The sequence below is a fragment of the Nerophis lumbriciformis genome, linkage group LG16 (assembly GCF_033978685.3).
Source record: "Nerophis lumbriciformis linkage group LG16, RoL_Nlum_v2.1, whole genome shotgun sequence".
NCBI lineage: Eukaryota > Metazoa > Chordata > Actinopteri > Syngnathiformes > Syngnathidae > Nerophis > Nerophis lumbriciformis.
The window spans coordinates 12506394-12524900 of NC_084563.2; the positions used below are offsets into that span (position 1 = coordinate 12506394).

The window sequence follows — 18507 nt, forward strand, 5'->3', positions numbered from 1 at the left end:
GGATCCCCCGGGAGGAGCTGGACCAAGTGGCTACTTCCCTGCTGAGGCTGCTGCCCCCGTGACCCAACCTCGGATAAGCGGAAGAAGATGGATGGATCTTTTTCACACTTCTTTTGTCAGTATCTTATTTATCATGCTGGGTTAAAATGTACATTTGACACTCGTTTGCACTATTTCTAATATGTCTGTACTTGGCATGTAACAATATGAAAATTTCATATCACGATTGTCGTGACCAAAATGATCGTGGTTATTATCATCACGGTATTGTTGAATGTGCTCAAAAAGTATTTATACTACACTAAAATATTTTGACCAAGTTATTTAAAAAAATAATTAAGCATGTTGTGTGTTTCTTATGCTTCACTTTAGTCTTAGTATTTGATTGTTTTAATGTACAAATTGTTATTGTTTTAAATATTGCTTTGTACTAAGTAAATGAAAAGTGCGGCGAAAACTCTGGCGGTCAAGGCGTCTTACTGTTAAGCGGTCCTTGAACACACCTCAGCCTTGTATTCCTCTGAGTATAGAACGATCACTCTGTTCTGAGAGCACATCTTGTCGGTTCAATGTGCACAATAGAATATCTTAGTTGCTCCGACAGTAATGTGTTTAAATAAGTTTATATTGAGGTATGTCCTTTCTCAAAAAAGACTTGTCTTTAAGAAAAATCTCATGTGGTAAGCAGGACGTTGAATTTCAGCCTCTTGGCATGCATCCACTCGTGTGGATGAAAGTCTTTCTGTCGTCTTCATGTCCCTCCAGCTCTATGGCTGTCCATTAATTTGAATCATGGGACCAGGAGCGGAGCACCAAATTACTTTTTTTTTTTTTTTTTTTAAATAAATGCCAACAATTTAAATTTAAAGTAGCTAAAATATTAATTTAAATAATTATTATTCACTTAATGATTATAATTCTGCCAAGTGTGTCTTTACGTCATTGTAAAATAGAGATTAGTTTATACACATTGCATCATCGTCAGTAGATAATACAATCATAATCCATTATAATTTTAAATGCATCTTCTAGGTTTGAGAATCATCAAACCTGGCTCCATCTAGTGGTATGCCAAAGAATCGCTTGATTATAGTGTTTTATTTTCCCATATTCTAACAATGTTACTGGTCAAACTGTAATCTTACAGTGGGCAAAAATATGAACAATACTTGTTAAATAAAACCTCTGCATGTTGGTCATTATGGTGGTACTTAGAAAGCCAAGTTTTTTTCATAGGTGGTATTTGGTGAAAAAAGTTTGAGAACCACTGTTCTGGGGGTTAAGCCTCCCTGTCTTTAAAAACTCTGCTTTAACTTTGCATCAGTGGTCTTTGAACATACCACGGTTATGTGCAATGATATGCAAAAGTGAAAGTTGCACATAATTTTCTCCTATGCTGCCACAGATTTATTATGTTTTTAACTTTCATCTATCACTTAGTCTATGTTCCAAAACACTGGTTAGTGTGTGAATGCTTCAAGGGGAGCGCTGATGGCGTTGAGATGCTGTGTTTAGTGAAGTGCTTGCAGTTAGCTTCACTTTACCAGGTGGAACAAAGCATTTTACATTCTTAATAAGGATTGTAGGTAGTCTAACACATTCTTAGATTGACTTAAGCAAGCTTGTTATTGAACGTTCACGGCTAAAATAATTTAATATTTACATTTATGATGTCTTTTTATAACTTACATATTTAGATGGCAGACAGAAAAAAAATCTTCAAACTTTACAAAACAAAATAAAAAAAACTAAATAGAAGGACGCTGGAAAAGAAAGGCAAAATACAGGAGTTTTTCTCGAGGATAACAAGGGAGTTGACAGGTAAATAACTAAAGCCTGAACTATAATTGGAATCCTCAGCACAATATGTTTAGTTTCATACTTTTTAATTAAAATGTATTTCGTGTATTGTAGGTCACAACTTAAACAAAAATAAAGTATGCGTTTGAGGGTCCTTTGATGCCACTCCCTGTGCTATCAAAATAAGACAAAAGAGTTGAAGGTTTGGACTGGAAATGAAAAAAAGTGGGACCCGAAAAACAAAAAAACTTTGCATTGCATGGTCCTTCCTTTACTCCCTATCAGGGTTACCAACCTCCTTTGCCACCCTTTTTCTTCTTCTGTGGTGCCTTCTTGCGAGTGGCCCCCGAGGACGCCGGTTTTTGCTGTCGTGGAGGGACTACGTTGGTGGGGCCCGGGCCGGCTGCAGAGCCCGGTCTCGGGGAGGTAGGGGGACTGCTGGCGGTCTTACTAACATCCCTGGAGTATAAGAGGAGGGAGAAAGTGAATAAAAGTACTTTAATTCACAACAAAAAAGTGATGAACTAAGCAACAGGAAGTTTACTCACAGCTCGGCTGAAGCGCCCGTCATCGCCCCCTGTGTGCCTTTTCCGATTTGCTCCTTCTTCTTCCCCTTCTTCTTGCCACGGTAGTAGGTGCGCTCCCTCATGGGCAGCCACCTCTCGGGGTCAGGGGTCGCTTTGGGGTCGCAGTTCTTTGGTAATTTACCTGGAGAGAGGAGGAGAAAGAGGGTTCCAACAACGAGACTCGAGCAAAGCGTTAACCAAAAAAAAAAAAACACACCTTTCTTCTTCTTCCTCTTCTTCTTCATATCCCCTTGGCTGAAAAAGACAAACATATCCATCAATAAAAATGGTCATAATTAGTTAATTAAAAGGATGAGAAGGCGCCGTTACCCTTCTTCTTTAGGAAGGACCTCCCCCACCACTTTCCCTGCCTTTTTCCTGACATACGTGGCTCCAGGGGAGTTCTCCAGCGCGTCCACGTCCACCTTGAAGGACATGGTGTCCGCCGACGGCAGGTGCTTGCTCAGGCTGCAAGGGACGCGTTCAGGAAAAAATTTCGGTGGACGCTGCAAGAAATGTGCTGACCAAACAAATTTGTACATGTCGGAAGTTTTAATAGGACAACATTCCGGTGCGAGGATACGATTTGGCTTTATCCGTGTCCACCAGCGAGTAGGCGGAGATGAGCTGCGCAAGAGTGTGAGTGTCTTTTGGGTTTTGCCTGTTAAATGGACACGAACACAACAAAGAAAGTAAAAATTTCCTCCTTGTCATTTCTACCAATTTACAGGTTTCTAAATATTATGTGTGCACTTTTTCAACAAGTTTTTTTAGTCCAATAACAACCAGACATCCACCTAGTGGTGAAATTGGTGTCTTACAGTTTTAATCAACTAAGGGGAATATTTTTTATTTAAATTTTGTCCATCATTCACGATCCCTATGTAAGACAAGAACACATACAGTATTTTCCAGACAATAGAGCGCACCGGTATATAAGCCGCACCCACTAAATTCTTGAAGAAAAAAATAGTATTGCATATATTAAGTTAAGTTAAAGTACCAATGATTGTCACACACACACACTAGGTGTGGCAAAATTATTCTCTGCATTTAACCAATCACCCTTGATCACCCCCTGGGAGGTGAGGGGAGCAGATGTATACGTTGTGAAATGAGTTATTTACAGAGAAATATTTTGTCAATGTTTATTTACATACCTTAATTGTTTCCAAATGGTGTCTGTAACACGGCAGTAAAACAGCTGATCAAACAAAACAGAAGTCATGGTCATGGACCCACTAACTGCAGAAGCTAGCTCTCCAATCAGCTAAACAGACTCCACTGTGATATATTGGTAAATTTATGAAACTGAAACAAAACAAATGCTATTGTAAGTTACTAATACTAACAAAGACACTTGTAAACGTGTTAGCTTATTAGCTAATGCTAACGATGCTAGCTTCATTACATTACGATAGCACGTACAAATATGCATAAAAACACTCCTACGGACATCACACATGGGACGGTTTAGTGAGTAAGAATTGTTTTGGTTATATTGCAAAACCTTTAAACGTTGCTTGGAGTGATAAATGAAGAGTCCATACGAGTAGAAACGCTATGGATGACGGAACTTCTGGTTGAAAACTCTAAACAGAAGGACACTGCAGCACCAGCAGTGAGCAAACGTGTCCAAAAAATGGCACCATAGCACAAACAATAACACAATTTCAGGGACTTAGCATGTTTTTTTTCCTTTCAATTTATGGCTGTCAGCAAAAAAAAAATCCATACGTTAGCCGCACCGTTGTATAAGAGTTCTAAGCGTAGGAAAAGAGTTCCATATTATCGTCCGGAATTTACAGTAAATATCTTTATTTATGCATTCTAAGTCGTAAAATACAGCCAGTACGAGGTGGCTAACAATGCAAATAATGAGTACACTATTCCGCCAATAAAACCCTCTAAAAAACATCCAAAAACCGCTAGCAATACTCTAATTACATTTTGTGACCAGAATATTAAGCAGGTATTAGCGATGTAATTATAAGCGCTAACGCAGAAAAATTATTTTTAGCAACGCTGTGATCACAGAGAGCTAACTAGCTTATACTGCTGTATTGACATATTGAGCCGCTGAGCTGCTCCTTCGCCTCTGAGCTGGTGAAAGTTAATTGTACATTATAAAACTTGCCTCTCTCCTATATAGTAAAATGTTGTGGACATAAACCGATAAGTTGGTCAACTTTGACATCCAACTTATACCTGGAGATGGCGAGAAAGACACCAAGACGCTCATTTACGGCACATTATTTTTTAACCCTTTGTGTGGATCATGACTAATTCTTCATCCAAACGGTAAAATAAGAACATGCCATCAGTCGGCATCTCAGTGAGAGCAGACATGGTAGAGTAAATGATTGTATTATGTTGGAAGTTTGTATTTCTTGTTTAGCACTTAGCAATACTGCTGTATAGATGCGAAGCGTTCGTTGTTGAAGATAAAAGCGAACATTGTAATACGTCTGTGAAATTAATACGGTGCCATATGCTTAAAATGAGCAAAATACGTAAATATTACATGTAAACGTGCTTGTCACTACATTACATATATTGATGGAGGTGTTTGGATGTTTTTTTAAAGCGCTTTATAGACTCCCATTAGCTCTGTTGTTAACTGACTTTTGCTAGCGTTTGAGTTAGAATGTATAAAAAATTAAAAAAACTAATTGTGAACGATAGACAAAAAAAAAAAAAAAAAGTGCAGTTCCCCTTAAAAAAAGTAATACATTTTTCAGCAGGTGATTGTCCACCTTTCAGCATTCAAACTGTAAAAGTATAAATATCAGCTACAATTGTTGTTTCTCACACTCACTTCCACAGTTGCTCCAGGTCACTAATTGCTTCCTTTTTCCGACCGTGTTTCAGTTTGAAATTGGCGGCTTCTCGCACAAGAGCCAAATGGGCCTCGGATCCAGGCTGAGGAGGAGGAGGAGAAGCGGTTAGTGAAATGATTAACTACTGAATTACTTGATCAATCAGTAGATTACATTTTTTGTGTAGCAGACTGAGCACAGGAAGTGAACAGATGTGTAAAAAATTGCTTGGGGGAGGGTTAATTAAACTACCTTAGGCTTCTTCCTACACCTTTTTGGACATGTTGTAATGAGAAACTAGAAATATGTGATGTTATGTTCAAAGTACCGCATACGGTAGTGTTATGCGCACCGACTAAATTCCGTTGGTACTATAAGGTATCGATTCAAGCAAAATTAAACAGTGCCATATTTCGATACCTTTGTTGCACGTGGCGTCATGTCCAGTTGCAAACTACCGGTAAACACACACTCAAGGGGTGTCCAAACTCTGGCCCGCGAGCCATGGGCGGCCTGCCGACATCTTTAATTTGGCTCGCTAAATGTCATGAGTTTAATAAAGAATCTTGCCCGCAGGACGATTGCATTTATTTTAAAAGACGGACTTTGACTGCCGTTTTTGTCACCATGAATTTTGTGGCTATCATAAAAAATGGCCACGCATCATAAATAAATTAAAAATGACACCGATTTAAATCCATTACAAAGCATGATAGGAAAAATGCTAAACACTCTCCACACTTACCGGTATTCATGTTTGGCGCATTTTAGCTGCTTGCTATTTCTGATGGATTACAAAACTTTAAAAAGGAGGTTGGAGTCGAACTTTCACGTACTCTAATATCCAATTATATATTCATTGTATTGATTTGATATACTACACACACACACACACACACACACACACACACACACACACACACACACACACACACACACACACACACACACACACACACACACACACACACACACACACACACACACACACACACACACACACACACACACACACACACACACACACACACACACACACACACGTCTATAGAACACCAACCTGTTCAGACTGGAAGTGCTGAATAGCTCGTCTAAAAACGTCAATAGCGCCGTCTATATCTTCCTCGTGGGAGTACATGGTCACCAGCGCTGACACCTGAGGAAGCACACTATTTTTTAAGGCGGGTCGGAAACACATGAAGAGCACAGAAGTCATTTTTGCCACTCTCACCATGCCTGACTTGTACTTGAACTCTTCAATGGACATCAGAACATCGCAGGCTTTGGTGACGTGACCTGAGGACCAGAAATTGACACTTTTAGGTTGTGTTGGGTAGACATTCTGCCCCCAAAAGCTTGTGGAACATCTTTGCACCTTGAACTAAATACAACTGTGCCATCGTCAGTTTGATCTCTGATGCGCTCTCTGGATGCTGGCCGGAAAATTGCTACAAAGACAAACAAAAATACATAAAAGGCAATTAGTTCACTGCTGAATATGCATACGTGCTTTAGAAATGTGTATAACGTAGAGATCGACCAAAAAACCGGTGCGGATATTTGGTAGTAGATAGTAATGACCACTGCTCAAGCACCAGCCCTTATGCCCGAGATGAGAAAAGTTGTATTTATTAAATTTTTTTCAATTCATTCAAGAATAAAATTCATTCTTAATGTCAATAATTCTCCCCAAATATGTGTTGATATCTGAAAGGGCATTTATCTGAGTTCTTGTGAGAATTATTCTCCGTTGTAGTCAGCGGCTTTCACCGAGAAGCTCACGCGACCACGCCCCATTTTTCTTTCTCAATGTCGCCTGACGTCTCCTTTGCTTACCAGTCAAAACCTTTTGTCCTTCCTAGCATCTTCCCAGTCCCATTTTGTTTGTTTTCACTACTGCAGCGATCAAACTGCTCGACAAGCCTCCGTCCGCCACACTCGGAGCGTGGACTCATTAAAGTAACATGCGTTGTTCCATGTTCCGTGCGTCAATCAAATTACCACATGACAGAGATGAACATTAAGAAAAAATCCAAACTTTGTGTAAATATCTTGACAAACAGGAGACTTAGTATATTAGTAAAAAAAGAGCAGGCAGCAACTCACAAATTCTCAATCTTTAGTACCATCCAGGAAGAAACCACTAGGCCACTTACTCAGTGGCCTAGTGGTTAGAGTGTCCACCCTGAGATCGGTAGGTTGTGAGTTCAAAGACTATAAAAATGGGACCCATTACCTCCCTGCTTGGCACTAAGCATCAAGGGTTGGAATTGGGGTTTAAATCACCAAAAAATTATTCCCGGCCGCGGCACCGCTGCTGCCCACTGCTCCCCTCACCTCCCAGGGGGTGAACAAGAGGATGGGTCAAATGCAGAGGACACATTTCACCACACCTAGTGTGTGTGACAATCATTGGTTCTTTAACTTTAAATGTCAGCTAATCTGAAAAATGTCTCAACTACTGTATAAACTACGTAAAAGGAGCCCAACATTGTTTTTATTTAAATGTTTGCAATATTTCAGGGTCCCTGACAAGGAAACCTATTAAATCTATACACTGCTTTAAAATTGTATAAAATTGAGTAGAGGGCGAGTTATTGTGGTGTAAAAAAAAAAAAAAGTCATATTCCTACCAATTTTCCAAGGAGATTTCCCTTATTTTTATATGCAAATGTCAATGCCCCACTTAGACACACATAGTTAAGGTGTTTTTGAAACCCCATGATTTTTTTTGGTGCTAAATTAACCACAACATTTGCGCCACATAAAACAATAAGATGTTTACTAGTCCGACGTTTTCTGTAAAAGATAAAAACAATTAATTAAAACCTTCTCCAGCTGTTCACGTACATATATACTCGTCAGGTTTAAAGAACTTTTACTGCACATGAATATCCGCTCCAAATATCAGTAATCAGTAGAGATGTCCGGTAATGGCTTTTTTGCCGACATCCGATATTCCCCAACTCTTAATTACCGATTCCGATATATACAGTCGTGGAATTAACACATTATTATGCCTAGTTTTGTTGTGATGCCCCGCTGGATGCATTAAACAATGTAACAAGGTTTTCCAAAATAAATCAACTCAAGTTATGGAAAAAAATGCCAACATGGCACTGCCATATTTATTATTGAAGTCACAAAGAGCATTATTTTTTTAACATGGCTCAAAACAGCAGCTTGGAATTTGGGACATGCTCTCCCTGAGAGAGCATGAGGAGGTTGAGGTGGGGGGGGGGGTGTATATTATAGCGTCCCGGAAAAATTAGTGCTGCAAGGGGTTCTGGGTATTTGTTCTGTTCTGTTGTGTTTATGTTGTGTTACGGTGCGGATGTTCTCCCGAAATGTGTTTGTCATTCTTGTTTGGTGTGGGTTCACAGTGTGGCGCATATTTGTAACAGTGTTAAAGTTGTCTATACGGCAACCCTCAGTGAGACCTGTATGGCTGTTGACCAAGTGTGACTTTCATTCACTTGTGTGTGTGAAAAGCCGTAGATATTATGTGATTGGGCCGGCACGCAAAGGCAGTGCCTTTAAGGTTGATTGGCGCTCTGTACTTCTCCCTACGTCCGTGTACCACTCAGTACAGCGGCGTTTTAAAAAGTCATAAATTTAACTTTTTGAAATTGATACCGATAATTTCCGATATTACATTTTAAAGCATTTATCGGCCGATATCGGCAGTCCGATATTATCGGACATCTCTAGTTATCAGCCCCCTTGATTACTAATCATCGTCCCTGATAAAAAAAAAAAATATCGGTTGATCTCTGGTACAATGAGACTTACTTTTAATTGACACTGTGAGGAATGTATTATGTATAATATATATATATTTTAATGTTTAGTGTTGCAGCGGTTTGCTGTCCTACCTGCAGCAACTCCACGGCCTTGCTGTGCTGCTTCTCCCTGCACAATTGAGCCACCTGGATCAGGACTGGGCGCGGGTGACCGGGGTTCTGGGACTGAAGACTGGACGACAGCTTCCTGCACTGGTCGGCCTGTGTGTTGGAAAAAACGCAGACAAGTATGTCATACATCAAAATGAATAAGATGTAGTGGAAGTGGCCTTGCCTGATTCCACACACACCTGGTTGGTGTACATGGCCAGCAGGGATTTGTTGAAGTCGATGGCCTGCAGCTGCTTTTTGGCCAGCTTGAACTCCACACCTTCTGCGTTTGTCAGCTTCAACTTTTTCTTGGAGTCAAACACGTTTTGGTCCTGCAAAAAAACACACATTACTAATATAAAAAAAAAAACGTGATTGCCAAGTGGACTTCTTAAGAATGTGTTGTATTTAGTGTTTTCATCCCGCCATTGGCTCACCTTGTTTAACGTGATGATGTTGTTGGCGGTCACAGCCAGCAGGCCCACATCAGACGGCCTAAAACGACAAATTAAAAATCAACACCACAATCTCAATACGACAACAAATCACTGAACGTTCATTAATAGGCAACGCTTACTTGAGCTTGATGACCTGATTGTAGAGCTGAAGCGCCTCCTCTGTCCGACCTTGTAACTGCATCACGTACGCCATCTGAGAATGGATGACGGCCAGCTCCGACTCGATATCCTCCTCAGTGATGTCCTGTCACAAAACCGCATCATTATACGCAAGAACAGAGGGAGAACATATCTATAAAAATAAACTGGATGTTTGCATGAATCGTATAGTTGAATATACATAGTAGTTCCACCTCGTGGTGAAGTTGGTAAAATCGACATGTATTAACCTCTTCAGATAAACTTTATTAAAGTTATCCCTCGCTTCAGCTCATCAGATTTTTTAAAAGCATATTACTCAGTGGCCTAGTGGTTAGAGTGTCCGCCCTGAGATCGGTAGGTTGTGGGTTCAAACCCCGGCCGAGTCATACCAAAGACTATAAAAATGGGACCCATTACCTCCCTGCTTGGCACTCAGTATCAAGGGTTGGAATTGGGGGTTAAATCACCAAAAATGATTCCCGGGCGCGGCCACCGCTGCTGCCCACTGCTCCCCTCACCTCCCAGGGGGTGATCAAGGGTGATGGGTCAAATGCAGAGAATAATTTCGCCACACCTAGTGTGTGTGTGACAATCATTGGTACTTTAATTTTAACTTTACAGTAAAAAAAAGTGTTAAAAAAGGCTTAATAAACTAGAAATAGCAATACTGCAGTAGTAATGGCCTGTGTGGTTAGTAGTGTGACCCCATGCTTTATCAGTATCATTCTTCGAAAAGCTGTCGGTACAAAATGTGCTTATTGTAGCCATTAATCTTGACTAATTATTCTGCTTTGTAGATTAAAGTGTTTTTTATATTGTGCTCCTTGTATTCATTATTTATTGAGTTTATTTATATCTATTTGTCAGTATGAAATGGTTCAAGTGTTTTAAAAAAAATGTTTAGAGTTTAAACAAGGATTAAAAATGTTTTTATTTCAGGCAAATTGATGGACTTTCAAACATTTCTGTGACAGACTAAAAACAATGTTATCCTGTGTTGTAAATTGATCGAGATTTTCTTTAATGTTAATAAAGGTACAATGTTATGCTGAGGTGAACTTTTAACAATTTTAAGACAAGTGATTCTATTTATAGTAGCGGCGGAGAGTGTTAGTGATGTGAAGTTTTCTTCTTTTTCCTGAGAAAGAAGCGGGGTATCAGAAAATGATTGAGAAGTAGGGATGTCAAAAAATATTTGATTTTTGAATGAATTGCGATTCTTATTAGTAATGATTCGTCGTCGATTAAAAAAAATAAATCAAAAATCGATTTCCCCCCCAAAATGTGTCCTGTTTAGCCACTTTATTAAATGTTTGGGTATAATTGTATTAAACAATGCCAGTTTTCTTTTAAGTAATATAAAAATGTATCATAGCTGTTTGTCTATTTCACAGAGGAATGTAGTTAACCATAGAACTTGCACACAATGTTATTAAAAAAGTATTGATTTTGAATCGAGAATCGTTTTGAATCAAAAATCAATTCTGAATGGAATCGTTACCCCGAAGAATCAAATTGTGTGGTGCCCAAAGATTCACAGCCCTACTGGGAAGTGCTGACTTATATCAAAATAAGCGCCAAACCTCCAATAGATATGTGAAAAAAAAGAGATAAACATACATCCATAGCTGTCAAGGCCTTTCCTCTTATAAACACCCAAATAGGCTGAGGTAGGGCAATACATGGGATGTCCCATGCCATTATACAAGGAAATATGGTCATTTTCTTTCACATTGTGGTATTTATTACAAAGAGTGTGTCGATGCAACCCTGTCACTTCCGATACCAAATTGGAGCCTTGAGTAGATATTAATCTGACATGAGCAGAAATCATCACACGTATCTTTGTTATTTTGTTAGAATAGGCTTGATCGAGTGAAATGACTCAGAAAACAATGGTAGGCATGATAAACACTAACCTTATGGCAGATGTATGCTTTAGAAGTTGAGTGTTAACTTGTTTATGGCGACATCTAGTGGTCACAGTTTTAATAAGGTTAGAAGCACATGCTGCAGCAAGTTGAATGATGCGGACACATTTGTTAGCTGATACTTTCTAATAAGCTTCTAACTTGGAGACTTTATATGTGAAAATAAGCCATCCATCCATCTTCTTCCGCTTATCAGAGTACGAAACAATAATTATTTGATACTTGTTTATAATGACAAATGTGCCGTTTTAGACCGCAGTATTGTTCAATTGAGACACATTGCGAAGGTGTCGCTTGTGTGCTATTGTGTGTTTGGCTGTTGTGTACAGTAACTGCTAGCTCTTAGTAGCCTATAGCCTACCATTTTACATTTTGTACAATACACAGGCATGTGATTTGAACTTAATGAAAGACTGAAAATAAGCTGTGGGTCTGGGGGCCGCAGCCAAGTTCTGTCTCTTCGACTCCCTCTCCACTTTTAACTATACCAAATGCAAAAATCACAAAGAGTGAACAATGTTTATTGTATTAGCTAACTTCCTTTATCTGAATAGTCATTTGTGATTTATAGCATGAAATAACAAATATCTTGCAGTCATGTTTGTTACAAAATGATTCAACTATTCAATGTCAAAATATAAACAGTAGAAATAATGAACAAAATGCCAGCTACGGTCTTGTTCTAAAACACCAATGAAAATGAAATGTAGCATTTAGACAGGCTATACTGTAGCAAAAGTCACCACATGTCTGCCACAATCATGTGTGTTCTTAAATGTGTATTCCACTTCTTCCATGTCGAGATGATTTGGACTTACATGGTAAACAACTAAAATGAATGTGTTGGGCATTGTTTTATCCTGACGCATACATTTGTCCAAATGTGGCCAAGTAGATGCATTGTGGGTTTCCTGGCCGTCATCTACATCGCTAAAAGAAAAATCTAAGGAAGATAATCCCTCTGCCATCTTCCACTAGTTTTTTTAATATATAAATCGCCCGCTTGAATATTCCCTCTTTTCTTCTCCGACTCTCTCGTAGTCATTTGCGATGTCTGTTGTGATTCCCCTTCCTGGTTCCATGACCCGCCCTATCTTGCCTCTGATTGGCCTGTCTGTAATGTTTTGCCCTAATCTTAACCAATCGTGACTCATCATAGTAAACCAACCAACCATGGATGTTCTTATACGTAAACCAACTAATCATCATTGATGTTTCCCGTATATTATGTCCCCAACCAGTGGAGTTGCTTCGATTTTTAAGTTAATCATTTTTAATGGAAAACCTTAGTTTTCACCACTGGATTATCAAAAACCGTACTCATTACGGAAAAACTGTAGTTGTTGACAGGTATGGCAAAGAGACAGATCAAGACGTTAACACACATTGTAGGTCGGAAAAAACAAAGAAAAACTGATTTAAAAAAAAAAATTCTACAGAGATAAAAAAAGACTGATTTCCAACTATAGACGTAAAAATCACATGCCTGAATACAAGAAAAGATCAACACTGGGTGCTTAATGGAGGACATTTAGCTGTAACTGGCTATTGAGCTTTGCACAAATAAACACGCTCCAGGACTGCTTGTCCTGCAGATTTTAGATACACGCCAAAATCATCCGATACTTGTCTTTTGCTGGTATCGGACCAGCACACCCCTATCAAGTCAAAACGAACATGTTACAGAATATCTGGAGGACATGTAATGCAAATGCATGCAATATGTACCTGTGAAGAACAATTCATTGTTAGGAGAAAAACTTACAGTATCATCTGCCAGGGAAATTCTGCACAGCTCTGAAAAATAAAATCGATGGATATTAAAATAATTCTGCAGCCCAACAATGAATGAGTTGAAAAAGGGAATCAGACCTTCAGCTTTTTGCAGCTTGTTGTATGCTTCTGTCAGCTTAAACTGGCCTATCAGACTGCAGGCGGTGTTGTAGCACAGCTCGTACGTCGAGTCGGGAAGGCCGAGCTCTTCCTAGAAGGACAACAAAATATGTATATTTTTTAAAAGTGCACAAAAACTTCAACAACACAAAAGTGTGGATGTTTCTAGAGGGGGAGCTTACCAACGGGGTATTCCCCCACTGACTCGTGGCAGCAACGACAGCTGCCAGGTTGGTCTTTCGCTCCTCTTCGTACTCATCCTGAGAGTTTCTGATAAGATCCTTGTAGACGGACTTGCATTCGTCGTAACGCTCTAGTCTGTACAACTGTGCAGTCGGCAGACATCTTTACTTAATTGACAGCAGCAGTAATGTGTTGTTGATTAGACTAAATGTTTCCGAGGGCGTTCATGCCTCACCACTTGTCCGTAGAGCTCCCTCAGCTTGTCTGTCTGCTCAGTGGCATTTTCGATGGTCTTTAGAGAACTATCCACTCTGTTTAGGCGATACTCGCAGTACGCTTTTTCAAACACAAGCTCGCTGAGGAGGAAGAACCAAAAAAAACGTTTTATCATCTCTGACTTTGTTCAAGAGGAACTGCACTTTTTTGTAATTTTGTCTATCATTCACAGTCTTTGTAAGACAAGAACACCCGTTTTTCTTTTTTTCATGCATTCTAACTAGTAAATAAAGGCTAGCTAAAGTCAATTGTAGTCACTCTATTCCGTCTGTAAAGCACTTTAAAAAACATCCAAACACCTCCAACAATGTTTTATATAGATGCTGTAATTATATATGTAATGTAGTAACAGCCACATTTGTAATATGCAATATTCCTGAATTTTGCTCATTTTATGCATGTGTCCTTGCATTGATTGTAAAGACGTATCACAAGGTTTGTTTTTCCCGTCAACAACACTACTAATCATGGCAGACTACATGAGCTATAAAAACAACTGTTTGGAAAAAAATGCTGATCCAGAACCTTATTTTTGAGCCTGAATATAAGAGGATGATCTACAAGTTTTAGAAGCTGTGTGATAAAAAGATGCAGCTTTAGCAGAAAACTGTAGCATCATGCAGCAGTTTTGCTAAGTGCTAAACAAGATATACAAACTATGAACATAAAAACACAATCACTTACTGGACAATGTCTGCTCTCACTGGGATGCCGACTGATGGAATATATCTGTCTTCCCACTTAGATGAAGAATTAACCATAATCCTCATGAATACAAACAAGTGTCTTTTCGAGTCTTTTTTGCCATCTCCAGGTCTAAGCTGAATGTCAAAGTTGACCAACTTCTCGGTTTATGTCCACATCTATTATTATCTAGGTGAGAGGCATGATCTGTAATCTAGAATAAACTTTCACCAGCTCAGAAGCGATGCAGCAGCTACTCAATGTGTCAACATAGTAGTTAGCGCTCTGTGATCAATGCACAGCTATAATTAGTTTGCCTGCATTAGCGCTTATAATAACAATGTCGCAAATACTTGGTTAATATTAGGGATGATGTTCGAAAACCGGTTCTCCCGATTGTTCGATAAGAAAATAACCGATTCCATGGATTCAAATCCCTTTTTGAGAAACGGTTCCCGTTATCGAAGCCACTACTATATATTAAAGAAAAAGATTTGGTTCTTTATTCGAATTACTGGGAACGAATCCCGTGTCACAGGAAATGTCCTGTGGCCCGTCACAGGAAATGACGTAGCTCAGTCATTCGGCGGCAGATACAGAAGCAGCAACAACAACAATGGACCGGAAAAAAACGCTCCAAAACATGGCTTCACTTCACTAAGAAATATGACAAGGAAACGGCTATCTGCAATTATTGCCAGGCTTTGCTTTCCTGTAAGGGGAGCAGTACAACAAACATGTTGAAACATGTTCAGGCCGTACATAACCTGAAGGTTAGAGAAACGTGTCGTGGAGAAGCAGCGACAGAGATGACGAAGCACGCCCCTCTTCCTCTGCTTCAACCTGCAGTCCAAGTGATAGTGCCGGTGAGTAACTAATGTTAACTGTTGCCGGTTCATTTCCATATCTGCTCACTTGTAGCCTTTAGGCTAAAATAACATTACCTCTTATGTCAACCAGGACTGCAGTAATGTTAGCTAGACTAACGTTACCTAAGCATAGTCAGTGCCTAACGGCAACGTTAACGTTAGCCTTTTTGTATGTGTCTGATAACGTTAGCGGTATCTTGTAGCCTACACAACTCCTGAGTTTGCAGGTCTGTCTAATAAACTAGTGCTTGCAAGACGTGAATTAAGATAATGTTAACGCTATCCTATTTCAGATGATGACATTCATGACAGCCAGAGTGACCAGGGCAGTGTTTGCTCTGTTTATTTTATTTTTTTCTTAAAAAATAAAACTGAGCTTTTGTTAAACCAAGTAGGGCTGGGCGATATATTGATATGCGTGATATATCGCGGGTTTGTCTCTGTGCGATATAGAAAATTACTAAATTGTGATATTCGAGTATGCGTTCTCACACAGTTGCTTTTAGCTGCTGGCATTACACTACAGGCTCTCCTTGCTCTTTCCTGTCTCTCCTTCTCACAGACAGCAAGCGCAGCTTCTTACATACGTTACATACGGTCACGTCATACGTCACATACGTATACGCCCTCGCGCAGCAAAGAGGTAGCAGCATGGCTAACGTTAGCTGTGATGCTAGCGGTAATATGAGAGAAAGAAGGTGTCAATCTGGTAACAAATGAAGAAATAATTAATTCCCCCAAAAAACAGCAGGGGGTCCATAGTCTGGCGGTGGTTTGGCTTCAAGTGGGAATATGTCGAACAGACAACCGTAATTTGTCAAGTGAGGGGCGAAAGCGTTGCTATAAAAAGTAGTATTACTGCTAATATGTAGCATCATTTGAAAAGTCACCTGCTAGAGAATGAAGAGTGCTTACTCCGCATGTCAACATCTCTGTTCGGTGCCACACGCCCACACCATCAAAATGCCGAGGCAAACATTTCCAGATCAACACCGTATGAAAAAAAATTTGATTTTTTTAGTTGTGATTTCCTTCTCTGCATGAAAGTTTTAAAGTAGCATATATTAATGCAGTATGAAGAAGAATGTTTTAATGTAGACACATAGAATCATCATACTGCTGTGATTATATGCATCAAGTGTTCATTCAAGGCAAAGACAAAATATCGAGATATATATCGTGTATCGCGATATGGCCTTAAAATATTGCGATATTAAAAAAAGTCCATATCGCCCAGCCCTAAAAACAAGTGTTGTTTTTTTCCATATACCGTATTTTTCGGACTATAAGTCGCAGTTTTTTTTCAAAGTTTGACCGGGGCTGCAACTTATACTCAAATTATTAACACATTACCGTAAAATATCAATTAATATTATTTAGCTCATTCACGTAAGAGACTAGACGTATAAGATTTCATTGGATTTATCGATTAGGAGTGATAGATTGTTTGGTAAACGTATAGCATGTTCTATATGTTATAGTTATTTGAATGATTCTTACCATAATATGTTACGTTAACATACCAGGCACGTTCTCAGTTGGTTATTTATGCCTCATATAACGTATACTTATTCAGCCTGTTGTTCACTATTTATTTATTTTAAATTGCCTTTTAAATGTCTATTCTTGGTGTTGGGTTTTATCAACTAAATTTCCCCCCAAAAATGTGATTTATACTCCAGTGCGACAGCGGTATAGCTCGGTTGGTAGAGTGGCCGTGCCAGCAACTTGAGGGTTCCAGACTCGATCCCCGCTTCCACCATCCTAGTCACTTTCGTTGTGTCCTTGGGCTAGACACTTTACCCACCTGCTCCCAGTGCCACCCACACTGGTTTAAATGTAACTTAGATATTGGGTTTCACTATGTAAAAGCGCTTTGAGTCACTAGAGAAAAGCGCTATATAAATATCATTCAATTCACTTCACTTCACATATTTGTTTTTTTCCTTCTTTATTATGCATTTTCGGCCGGTGCGACTTATACTCCGAAAAATACGGCACAACAACCTATCTGGATTCGATAAGGAATCGGTTCGATAATGGCATCAACATCGACAATTTCTTAACAAACATCATCCCTAGTTAATATACAGGTCACGAGAGGTAAGTTGCTGGTGGTTGTTTTTGGATGATTATTTAGAAGGCTTTAAAAGGTCGGAATAGTGCATTACCATTAGCTGCATTTTTACCCACCTCGTGTTTAAATACTCCATAAAAATAAAAACATATGTGTTTTTGTCTTGTGAATGATAGGCAAATTTCCCCAAAAAGTGTAGTTTACCTGCCTCACCAAATAAAATGGACTTACCTGCCAAGGACCTTTGAATGAGTGTTCATGAGATTTAAAGCCTCCTTGAAGTTGCCATTCTGGACAAAGCAAACTGTTTTACAGTGGAGGGCTGTCACATCATCTCTGTTTTCTTGCAAAACTGTGACAAAATAGAACATAAATCCATTTAGATGCAACATAATCAAATGCCGTTAGCTGTCATGCTAGGGACACGTCACAAGACACATGACTGTGGAACCTAACTTTATAAGCTCACTGAGTCACCAAACAACATAGCGGTGCAACAACAAGCACACTGCCATGTGTTTAGTAAGAGTGGCAAAGTGCGTTAAAAGCCTAGTGACACGCGTGGGCCCACATTCTAAGCTGATTTGCGGCCCTTAGCTTAGCCACATGCTAACAGCTGCTCGGGGAGGTAGCCAGAGAGCACCGCTAATTGGAGCCCCAAGTACAGCACCCTACACACACATGGCGACAACATCTCCAACTACGTTCGACACATGAACACCTACTTTTACTAAGCGCCTTTAAGGCTCTCGTGTAGTCTCCACTCTGCCCGCAGCGGTTCACTTCGGTCCACAGCGACGCCGTGGAGGATCCCCCGCTCGCCATCTTTGCTAGGTAGACCACTACGAAGACGGAAGTAAAATTGTAACACTTCCGGGTCAACATTAAATTATTTGGAATTTTAATTATTTTTTTTA

General features: G+C 39.5%; 1 protein-coding gene across 2 annotated transcripts; it reads right to left on the reverse strand.

Moving 5' to 3' along the window:
• Positions 1-1869: 1869 nt before the first annotated feature.
• srp72 (signal recognition particle 72) lies at positions 1870-18432 on the reverse strand. Of its 2 annotated transcripts, XM_061976616.1 has the most exons (19): positions 18316-18432; positions 17822-17942; positions 13920-14040; positions 13684-13827; positions 13481-13592; positions 13374-13405; positions 9656-9780; positions 9516-9573; positions 9279-9410; positions 9061-9189; positions 6561-6633; positions 6417-6481; positions 6246-6341; positions 5185-5288; positions 2950-3027; positions 2697-2834; positions 2584-2621; positions 2349-2508; positions 1870-2259 (listed from the first exon to the last, which is right to left on the reverse strand). In XM_061976616.1, exons 1-19 carry the CDS (start codon positions 18413-18415, stop codon positions 2088-2090), a joined length of 1998 nt encoding a protein of 665 aa, XP_061832600.1. In that variant the 5' UTR covers positions 18416-18432; the 3' UTR covers positions 1870-2087. The 2 variants fall into 2 exon arrangements, with proteins under 2 accessions (XP_061832600.1, XP_061832599.1); XM_061976615.1 differs by having other exon boundaries at positions 2349-2621.
• Positions 18433-18507: the final 75 nt, after the last annotated feature.